The 11,434-nt window shown below is 46.3% G+C and overlaps 1 protein-coding gene across 1 annotated transcript; it reads right to left on the bottom strand.

Moving 5' to 3' along the window:
- Positions 1 to 768: 768 nt before the first annotated feature.
- On the bottom strand, positions 769 to 9,597 carry LOC123258156 (trichohyalin-like). Its single transcript, XM_044718033.1, has 3 exons — positions 9,418 to 9,597; positions 8,949 to 9,351; positions 769 to 977 (listed from the first exon to the last, which is right to left on the bottom strand). Exons 1-3 carry the CDS (start codon positions 9,595 to 9,597, stop codon positions 769 to 771), a joined length of 792 nt encoding a protein of 263 aa, XP_044573968.1.
- Positions 9,598 to 11,434: the final 1,837 nt, after the last annotated feature.

The raw sequence follows: 11,434 nt of genomic DNA, 5'->3' as shown, positions 1-11,434 counted from the left end.
CGCTTGCGTATTTTATTACGCTGTTGCCTAGGTCCAATGCTACTCCTGCTCGCGTTAGCGAATCACACAGCTCACAGTGAAAGGGGTCTCGACCGGCATTTCGTTTCTTAGCTCCTTTACGGGCTTCTCGTAATTTTTTGCCGCCCCCGTATCGATGAGAATTTTTACTGTTTTGCCAGCCCACTGGCTGACTGACGAACTGACGAACGGCAGTCGAGAGCGCTCCCTAAAAAATGGAGGAGGTCGTTAAGCTCGGCGGTATCGCTATCTTTCTCAATGGTGGCAACCTCAGCCTCAGCTGTGGCAGCATATTCTGCTTCCTCCTGTTGGGGCTGGGCTATATTATTGACGCGTTGGCGTCTTTGGCCCGATTGCCTCTGGGACGAGTTCTGCCTTTTGTAATTGTTATTACTTTGCGGTTTCCCCCAGCTTGTTTCTTGTCTGAATTTAGCCGTTGAGGGATCTGCCTCCATGGGCTGAACTTTATTCTGGTCTAAGGTCTCAGGAACCCTGCGCTTTGGCCAGGAATTGTCCTCATGAGGCCTACCTTGGTTTTGCTTAGGAATGAAGTGCGGATTTTTGTCCTCACCTCTCCATTGCTATCCCTGACCTTTAATGTTGCGCCTGTTGCCCTCATTGAAAGGGGCCTTGTCTTCCATAGCCTTCGCGTAAGATGCCGCGAACGCACTTCTTTCGATGCTGTTCTCGGCTTCTCGCGCTAACGCTAGTGCAGACGGAAAAGGTCTTTTAAGCCCTGCAATGAATGCTTCATGCGGCGTCATCGCTAACCTCCTTATTTAGGATGGTAGCCGTGTCCGAATTGTGTGACATGACTATTTTGTTGGTGAAGAGCGTGAGTTTCCTCCCGACCTCGTCATAGTATGCCATAAGGTCGGCATCTCCTTGCCGAACCATTTCCAAATTTTGCCGTAGCACTCTTAGGGACGTTTTGTCCTCGTAAGTGCAATCTAGTCTGGCTAGAATTGAATCGAAAATCAGCAAGGTGTTGTGGGACGTGAGCCTTGAATGTCGGCCTTGATTTTACTATGTCTAACTTGACATCGCATTTTATTTCAGGGTTCGGTACTGCTCTTTTATAGACTCCTACCCGCGGTGAGCTGGGTAGGTTAGCGGTGTTTATACTGGGCAGATACGAGGTATTTAACGATTTAACGAAAAGGTTTCGATGGGCCACTTTTTTGCGATATAAAAGCAGAAAAAAATTTAGCGAAAAATAATGGATCGTTACGTAAAACGCAAAAATGTTGGATTAATTTGTCCCAAAACACACGAGAGCGAACCAACAGGTATTGGTCAATTCGACTGGGTTTATTATCTTAGCACAGACACACTGGATAACTTCAGTACAAAATTTAATATTTGCACAAGGGATAGCGAAAGGGGTAGCGAAATACAAGGAAAAGCGACTGGCAACCTCTAAATGTATACCAACACTAATAAAGAAATAAAATATTTCATGTAAATATTGATTGCCATGGCAACAGTATGCGTTATTGGAGTAATTTAATTTTTTTTATTTCTAATGCACTCGAAAAACTCCACATGAAACAAAGTACGTAACTTGAGTTGTATGTTTTTTTTTTATTTTGGTAACGTACTCAAAAAAAATTTGAACCAGAAATCGAAAATCGAGTCACTTTTATTTATTCGAAGAAAATTCTGTTATATGAGTATGTAATGAGTACACTGTTATATGAGTAAGTGTGTAATTGTAAACCTTGGCTATTGTTGGCGCTCAGCTACTTACATATTCAGGGGTAGAGTTCGAATATTAATATTAATATTAAAACGTTGGGCGTCAATTATTTAGTCGTCTGTGCCGGCTGGCTGTGCCTCCGTGGCAGGGGTAGAGCTGGCTGGTTGAATATCCGTGGCGAGGGTCGGCGGTAGGTTGCTGCCGCTGATGGCCCTCGTCGCTATAGTTCCCAAGGCTCCCAAGGTTTGTGTAGTGGTGACCACCAAGGTTGGCAGCCAATGAGGAGTCGAGTGGTCGCTTCGACTTCCTTCCTTCTTTCGAAGTTTACGATGGGAGATACTTTTCTCCGTTGTTACGGCCCTTAAGTTCAATAAGTAGGATAAATGTGACGGTTAAAGCCGGAGTTTCATAATCGAGCTAGTGCTCTTTATTCCAAATCCAATTTAAAACTAAACTTAAGAAATGACAAAAACTAATGTCTGGCCTGATACCCGTGTCGCACCGCTGACCTTGCACATTTTGCAGAAGTCATACGATCGCTGTCAGCCAATCAGACAAAGCCACATCAGACAAAGCCGCATATGGCACATAACGGTCCAATTTGCTGGCTAAGCTTTCGGCCCGTTAGGCTGGAACCAACTTAAGATGGACCACACAAGAGTGTGTTAATAATAGTAGTAAAAATGATTAATAATAACCATATGATACCAAACCAAATGAATAACCAAATGATAAGAATTGACCTGCTCAGCCTACGCTGGAAGTTGGTTGTTAACTTAAATAGCTACAACTCAACATGAGCAATCCTTGCCAACGATATAGAAGCACAAGACAATTCTCCAGTGATTCTGAGCCCGAGACCGAAAGGCCGGCCAGACTTTCCACCCCAAAAACCGCAAACGCTAGAGCACTCATACACGCGAAAATGTCTTTCAGCATGGAACAAATGACAGCCACTATACAAATTAATTAAGTTATGTGGTAGTAGAAGTTGTTGGTCCGTTGCTGATGACGATGTCTTCAGGTGCGGGTAATGTGTTAGTTAATTATGGTAGGTGGTAATAGTAGTTATTGGTCCGTTGCTGGAGAGGATATCTTCAGTTGCGGGTAATATGATTGTCCCTGGCGGTTGCCTAGGATTCTTCCTTCTTGCTGGAAGTTATGGTGGGAGTTACTAACTCCGTTGTTACCGCCCTTGAGGCTGAGTAACCAATTTTACAAGTGAATTGACTTTTACGGCTTGTGCCAGAGTTTTGATCTAAGAGTTCTTTATTGAATGAACCTCAAGCATAAACTGAAACTTAAAGCTAACAAAAATATATTTCATAGCGGCCACGCAAATATGCAGTGTTCGCCGGCTATGCACGGGCATCCGGCCAGACGCTGTGTCATCAGTTTGGCCAGAGCGAGCTCTTAAGTAATCGGACATTGTTGGAAAACGAACTTCGCGTGGCTATACAACAGCTGACCGAATAGGTCAACGCAGTACCAATCGCTCCCGCACAAGCGGAAGCTCCCAAAATCAAAGCATTTGAACCCATATAAATTAGGGACAACGTCAAATGTGACGAGCCCCTAGATGCCGTCAAGTGCCTGCCCGAATTTACGGGAGGAAACGCATACGTTTCCTGGCAGGAAGCGGCAGTAGCCGCATATTATATTTTTAGGAACTACGTTAAAAGCTCGCGCCATTATCAGGCCGTTATTATTATTAGGAGTAAAATAAGAGGCCCTGCCGATGCCGTGCTATCCTCGTTTGCAACTGTGCTAAATTTCGACGCGATTATAAATCGACTCGACTTTACGTACAGTGATATGCGTCAGATTCACGTTATCGAGCAGGAGCCCTGCCTGTGTACTCTCAGGCAGGGAAATATGACCCTACTGCAGTACTATGACGAGGTCGAGAAAAAACTGACCTTGCTCACCAACAAAGCCACCATGTCGTACGAAGCCTCGGCGGCAAAGGCTTTGTGTAACAAATTCCAGGAAGAAGCACTTCGAGTATTTATCTCGAGACTTAAGCGTAGCCTTACGGATGTCCTTTTTTCGGTGAAGCCGAAAGATATGCCTTCAGCCCTTGCTTTGGCACAAGAAATAGAATCTAACCACAAGAGTTACTCCTTCGCGGCTTCGTTTGCCAGAAGCCAGGAGGACAAGGATAAGAAACAATATCCAAAAGCACAAGAACACCGTCAGGCTCGTGCGCCGGCGAATGCCCAGACAAATACTGGCAAAAATCCGTACTACGCCAAGCAATACAAGGCACAAGTGCACTTTGCCCCACACAGCGGAAGCACCCCTGAACCCATGGACATTGATCCATCACTTTCCAGGATGCTCAAGCCGTCTCTAGCCACGGCATACCAAAACAGGAAGCCGGCAGAGTCCGATCGATCGGGTCCACACAAAAGGCAGAGGGTTAACCACGTCGTACTGGGCGCAGGTGAATCCGGGGTGAAATATACCGCCGCAGCTTTAGACGCGGCTCAAGAAATTGACGACGACGCCATTAAGGAATATGATTTGGACGTCATTAATTTTTTAGGGGAAAGTCCCTGCTTCCCGTGATCAGACGAAGAGTAGCGGGGCTAGAAATCTCAATCTTTAACTTGAAGGCTACGTTCTTCATCTTACCAGATTTGTCCTCCTTTGATGCCATCATCGGCCTTGACCTGTTAAAACAGGCAGGGGAATCGCTTTGCCTAGCTTCCGGACACCTCAAATGGGGTTCCGAAATAGAAAAGCTAGAATTCCAAGCATGCCCCAACATAAATTTTACCGAAGTGGACTGCTCCAGTGCACCACCTTCAGTCAGAAAAGCATTTTCGAAAATGCTAAGCGACAGGAAAAATGCCTTCGCGTACCCAAATGAGGCGTTACCTTACAACACTTCAGTGGTTGAAAAGTGGAAAGAACGCATCGACGAGTGCGGTACCAAGGTTCATTAGTTGCCTGGCAAAGACAACCTCGTTGCAGATGCCCTCTCGAGGCAACAACTCAACGTTGTAGAAGAGGAAGAGGCATTTTAAAGCGCGGTCACAATTCACAGTGAGCTATCGCTAACCCACACTATCCCATCCACGGACAAGCCAATTGCTTCCAATTGCTTCCAAAACCAGATGACTCTGGAGGAAGCCCGCTTCTCGTCAAAACTCAGCTTTGTTCTCTTTGGAAACAAGAGGCGGCATAACATTGGCTTCACTTGGGAGGAGTCATTGCTGGAGGAGCTCGCGGACGTGATAGTTCCTAAAGGCGTAAACGCCATCCATTGCGATTTGCACACCCTAGCAATGATACAGGACAAATTGGTTCGGCAATTCCCTGCCACCAAATTTTGGCACTGCAAAAACCGAGTTGCGGATATTTTTGCGATTGACGAGAGGCGGGAGATTCTTACTTTCGTGCACAACAGAGCTCACAGGTCTGCCCAAGAAAACGTAAAGCAGGTACTCTCCGAGTACTACTTCACAAAAATGACCAAAATGGCGAAAAGGCTAAATACGACAGACATCCAAAGAAACAGGAGCTTGGCGAAACTCCAATCCCATCTCATGTAGGAGAAATGCTTCACATAGATGTCTTCTCCACGGATAAAAAATATTTTCTTACGTGCATCGACAAATTCTCGAAATTTGCCGTCGTCCAACCGGTTCCCTTTATATCCATAGAGGACCTCAAACCAGCGCTACTACAGCTGATGAACATTTTCCCTAAGCAAAGGTCATATATTGCGACAACGAACCATCGTTGAACTCGCACACCATGGTGGCCATGCTGGAAAACCATTTCAGCGTTAGCATTTCAAATGCTCCGCCCCTCCACAGTGTCTCAAACGGACAGGTGGAACGCTTCCACAGCACTCTGGTAGAGCTTGCTAGATGCCTTAAAATCGACAAAGGCATTAGCGATACCGTAGAGCTGATCCTACTGGCTACAACCAAATACAACAAATCTATCCATTCGGTCATCGACAAGAGGCCGGCTGACGTGGTTCAGACTCAATCAAATGGATAAGATAAAAGACAGGATAAGATAAAAATAGCCCAGGACAAGCTCCGAGACAGGGAAAACGCTTCCCGACAAATTAGAGTGTTCAAGGCTGGCGAAAAAGTCCTAGTGAAGTCTAACAAACGCCAGGGCAACAAACTCTCACCTTTGTGTGAAGAAAAACCCGTTAAAGCGGACATGGGGACCACAGTCGTTATTAAGGGGAGGGTGGTCCACAAAGACAACCTTAGGTAGGTCGAGCGTGACTATATTATCCCTCGCCTGATAATTTTTAAATTTTTTTTATTGTCCATTTTTTGTAGCCACTTGGCATAAGTTTTGCTTCAAATTAACAAATGCAAACAATAGGCAGGTCAATATTAACAACAAGGTGCAAATTCAAATTAATAAAATTTCCGCTACCGTCAACCAACTTCTGAGGTCAGCTAAAAAGTCCCAAATTGATACAGGGCACCTATTCGAGATGCTTTTAACTAGTTAAATCTATCCATTCGGTCATCGACAAGAGGCCGGCCGACGTGGCTTAGACTCAATCAAATGAACCACAATACGAAATACAGGATAAGATAAAACTCGCCCAGGACAAGCTCCGGAACAGGGAAATCGCTTCCCGACAAAAAAAGTGTTCTAGGTTGGCGAAAAGGTCCTAGTGAAATCTTACAAACGCCAAGGAAACAAACTCTCGCCATTATGTGAAGAAAAAACCGTTGAAGCGGACATCGGAACCACAGTCCTCATTAAAGGGAGGGTGGTCCACAAAGATCGCTCGCCTGATAATTTTTTATTTTTTATTGTCTTTTTTTCCTAGCCATTTGGCATAAGTTTTTTGCTTCCATTATTATATTAATTTAATATTTTTATTTTTATTTGGGTGGTGGGTCAATTTCAACAAAACTTACAACACATCCAAACACAGGTCACAACCATATCCCTGATTTACCTTTTGGCCACAACATCGGCACGCGTAACGCGTACATTCCCATCGTTGATGGCCGAATTCTAGTATGTGAGGAATTTGCGTTTGTAAAACATTCAGCGAATCTCTTGGAATATAGGCGCGTCATAGAAGAAACTAATGGGATGACCGACATGTTCCTTCAATCTCCCCCATCTACGCGACCAGCTCCCATCATAGAGTAGCACCCATCATAGAGTAGCAAGAAGCTTAGACATCGTAGGGACCGCGTTAAAAGTAGTGGCAGAAACGCCGGATGCGGAAGACTTTGAGAAAATTAAATTTGGAGAATTCCAATTAACAAATGCACACAATAGGCAGGGGTCAATATTAACAATAAAGTAAAAATTTAAATTAATAAAATTTCCGCTACAGGGATACAGGGCACCTATTCGAGATGCTTTTAAACCGAAATAGGATAATAACAATGGAGCACCTTCCAAAGTTAATGTTGTTAGCCCTAGCATATTAGATCATGCAGACCTAGGTGTGTGGATGGAAGAGCCCACCGAGACCGCGATTAGGGATGTTTTGTCCATATCGTCCGTTAAGATCTTACAATCCGATAACATCTTACACTTTATCATTAAGTTTCCAAAAATTAAGTCGGCGTGCAACAAGATCACCGTTTTTCCAGTGTCTCATCACGACACCTTACTCAGGCTGGAAGCAATATCCACACGGTAGAAAACTGCTCTTTGACAGCAGGGGCTACATTTTGTCGGCCGGCACGAAGAAGATCATGCGCTCAAGAGGCACGGCATATTGCGAGATCCAGCAAAGCGATTTACACCCCATCACCTACGTGATTATAAATGGTAGCCCGGCTCAAGTGTGTGTGGATAATGATACCTGTGCCCATGTAAGGGGCACATATCTCGTCACCTTTGAAGAAGGTGCCACCGTCAACGAAACCCGATTGGTCAATCATGACACAGCCCAGAAGAGGGCTCCAGGAGTGGCCAGCTCGCCTTCCCTGAACGTCACTATGGAACGCAACGTTCTAAGTCTTCCTTACCTTCACCGGCTGAGTGAACGCAACCTGGAGTACATCAAGAAGTTCGGGGAGAAGATCAACCATCATCAAATATATCAGATGGTGTTCATAGCGTGTGCAATATGCTGCGCTTTGATTTGCATCGGCTTGGCCTATCGGCGGGTCACTCAGGCCCGAAGAACCGCGGCCCAACTAAAGGAGATGGACGCCCAAATAGGGTCGGCCGAGGGCGGCCTCATTCTTAAAGGGGGAGAAGTTAACTGAAGTTAACCGCGCAACGGCAGTATCCGATTACTTAAGAGCTCGCTCTGGCCAAACTGCTGACACAGCGTCGGGCCGGATGCTCGTGCATAGCCGGATGCGTGGCTGCTATGAAATACATTTTTGTTAGCTTCAGTAGTTCAAGTTTCAGGTTATACTTTAGTCTCACACAAAAAAGAACTCTTGTACCCAAACTCCGGCCCAAGCCGTAAAATTCAATTCACTTGTAAAATTGGTTGCTCAGCCTCAAGGGCGGTAACAACGGAGTTAGTAACTTCTAACATAACTTCCAGCGAGAAGGAAGAACCCTAGGCAACCGCCAGGGATTTCATATCACCCTCTACTGAAGACATCCTCTCCAGCAACGGACATACAACTATCCTTACCCCTTAATTTAATTAATTTATATATATAAACTTTAGGAACCACAGCGCAACGTCGGTCATAAAAACGGATTTTGGATCAGGCTTTTTTTTGCATATTTTGTATTTCGGGATTCAAATTTTCTTCAAGCTTTACAGCATTTTGGGATAGGTGCTGCTGCTGAAGAAGTTACTCTACCGCTTCGCGATCAGATTTATCTGCAATGAAAGGAATTTCATTACGTCCTTGATGTTGAGCTAGCCATGACTCGTTTTGGGAAATTTTGTGCTTTCTGTAGAGCTTGGTATTTACCAAGTACCATACAGCTTCAAGGACCCGAGCGTGTCGTATAGTTTCAGTCATGAAATTGTGGCGTACCCTAGCCTCCTTTTTAAATGGACTTGGATGACATGAGTAGAGTCGAAAGAGCGCGGAACCGCAGTCACTATATCAGGAACTGAAATTGGAACGTTCACTGAAAGGCAGAGTGATGGAAGCTTGCCTAAAGAGATGGCACGACGACAGGTATTGCAAAAATTATATTTGCCGGACGGACTGGGGAACTTTCTCGACAAATAGAAAGCGTTGCCAACGTTTAGGAAGGAAAATTTTGAAGAGTTAGCCAGGATGTATAATCCACTTACCTGCGAACCTCGCCGATGATCGAATCCTGTGACGCTGTTGTGCTCGTTCCTGTTTCATCTCATCCTCCGAAAGTTGTGCTCTTGCGTCCATATTCCTTTGTGACTGTCTTTGGGAGGCATCCAATCGATTTTGGGGATCCATCCTAAAGTTTATTATCCGATCCTCTGCCATTTGTCGAATTTGTTCCAAACGAATCCTCCGCTGTTTTCGTGTTTCCCGCCGTTGAGATGTGTTCATCCGTTGTTCCTGTGATCTTGCGATGGGATTTCTGGTTGCTCTCCTGCTATTGGCGTCCCTTTCCCGTTCTCGCTGCCTGTCTTCCGGATTCCTTCGTCGTTGTAGGTGCTCCTCAGTGTTTCTCTCGTGTTCCCTTACATGTTCCTCTGGATGCTGCCGATGATCCTGCCGTTCAGGAATTCGTCATTCCGGATCGGTCCTCCGAGCGGCATGGTCAGCAGTATTTTGTACCTTGTCTCGTTGGCGCTCCTCGGGGTCCTCTCGGCGGATCGCGTGTGCCTCCATATCCCGTATCGGTTCGGGGATTCGATAGTCCGGATCGGTCGTCCGAGTGGCATTCTCAGCAGCGTTTGGCACCTGCTCACGTCGGCGATCCTCGGGGTCCTCTCGGCGGGCCATGCGTGGCTCCATATCCCGAATCCGTTCAGGAATTCGGTACTCCGGGTCGGTCCTCCGAGCGGCATGACCAGCAGTGCTATTGGCAGGTATTGGCACTCTCATACACGCGAAAATGTCTTTCAGCATGGAACAAATGACAGCCACTATACAAATTAACTAAGTTATGTGGTATGCGGGGAAACCATCCCACTGCACCCCCAAGGACTTCAGACCTATAAGTCTGTCTTCCTTTCTCCTTAAGACTATGGAAAGACTCTTAAGTCTCCATCTACAACTTAACATTAACCCAAACGACATCTCATGCTCTCAGCATGCTTACAAAAGGGGCCGATCAACAGAAACAGCCCTGCACGATATCACTATGATCGCCGAACGAGCGATTAATTTCAAGGAATACGCACTTGTGGCTTTTCTAGACATAGAAGGGGCCTTCAATAACATCCTACCGAGCTCAATAATCGACGCACTGACGGGACTTGGAATAGACAATCGATCAACTCACCTAATACAGCAGATCCTGGTTAACAGGAGTGTCGAGGCTACACTTGGAGGTTCGACTATTCGAAGATACGTCAAGAGGGGCACCCCACAAGGAGGTGTACTCTCACCACTACTCTGGAACGTGGCGGTTAACAGCCTACTACGATCCTTAGAGGGTGGCGGATGTAAGATCATTGCGTACGCGGACGATGTTGCTATTGCCTTCGTGGGGAAATTCCCACAGACGCTATGCGACCTAATGACAGGGAAGCTCGAAGTTCTGTCGGCCTGGGCGCAGAAGAACGGGCTGGGAGTCAACCCATCCAAGACAGAGCTCGTGCTGTTCACCAGGAAGTACAAAATACCTAACTTAAGACTTCCGAAGCTCCTAGGAGAAACACTAGCTCTTAGTGATAGTGCGAAGTACCTAGGTATCACACTAGACAGGGAATGTCCCCGAAGATGGTCAGATGGTTATACACAGCGATCATCAGACCAATTCTATTCTATGGTGTTGTCGTCTGGTGGCCCGCCCTAGACAACTCCTCATGCAGGGAAAAGTTCAGGAAGATGCAGCGCATGGCGGAAGTCTGTATGACAGGCAGTCTACGCACTACGCCTAGTGATGCCCTAGACACTATACTTGACCTACTACCAGTTGAACTGATGGGGGTGAAGACAGCTACTCTGGCAGCAATAAGACTGCGGGAGGCAAACCTATGGAGCAAAAATAGTTTCGGTCATACCAGACTGGACCTACAACATTTCATGCCTGAGGGGGGTACGGATTACTGTGTGCCCGTCGACCAACCCACCACTAACTACAAAGTCTTAATCCCCTCGAGGGAGGAATGGGAAGCCCGGATACCGGGACCGGAGGGCTCCATTCATATCTATACAGATGGATCAAAACTTAACGGCCAGGTGGGAGGCGGTTATTTTTGCGAGCATCTGAGCCTAAATGAGTCCTTCAGACTCCCTGACCACTGCAGTGTGTTCCAGGCTGAAGTAGTAGCCATTAAGGAAGCACTTGAATCCCCAGCTCTAAGGGGCAATCGGGGCACAATATGTATCTTCTCAGATAGTCAAGCAGCGCTCAAGGCACTTGACGGATTCTCATCCAACTCCAGGACAGTCAATGACTGTCGCAGATCTCTCAACGAGATGGCTGAACAGCTTGACATCTACCTCATCTGGGTCCCCGGTCACAGGGACCACGAGGGAAACTGTGCTGCAGATGAACTAGCTAGGGCAGGGACTACCAACCCTCTCCTACCGGAGAAAGAACTTGTAGGCATACCCTTGGCTACTTGCAGGCTAAAGTGCAGGGAGTTTTTCGACCTGGCAGCCAATAGGAAATGGAATAATC

This window comes from Drosophila ananassae, assembly GCF_017639315.1.
Source record: "Drosophila ananassae strain 14024-0371.13 chromosome Y unlocalized genomic scaffold, ASM1763931v2 tig00000087, whole genome shotgun sequence".
Classification (NCBI taxonomy): Eukaryota; Metazoa; Arthropoda; class Insecta; order Diptera; family Drosophilidae; genus Drosophila; species Drosophila ananassae.
This window is presented reverse-complemented; position numbering and strand designations above follow the sequence as displayed.

What these genes read in the sequence shown, in the direction of transcription:
- LOC123258156 (XM_044718033.1), bottom strand. Translation starts at nt 9,597, where the DNA reads ATGGAGCCACGCATGGCCCGCCGAGAGGACCCCGAGGATCGCCGACGT. An exon ending in AGGAGCGCCAACGAGACAAG is followed by an intron (nt 9,352 to 9,417) that starts GTACAAAATACT and finishes CCTGAACGGCAG; the next exon opens with GATCATCGGCAGCATCCAGA. An exon ending in ATCATCGGCGAGGTTCGCAG is followed by an intron (nt 978 to 8,948) that starts GTAAGTGGATTA and finishes ATTCAATTCTAG; the next exon opens with CCAGACTAGATTGCACTTAC.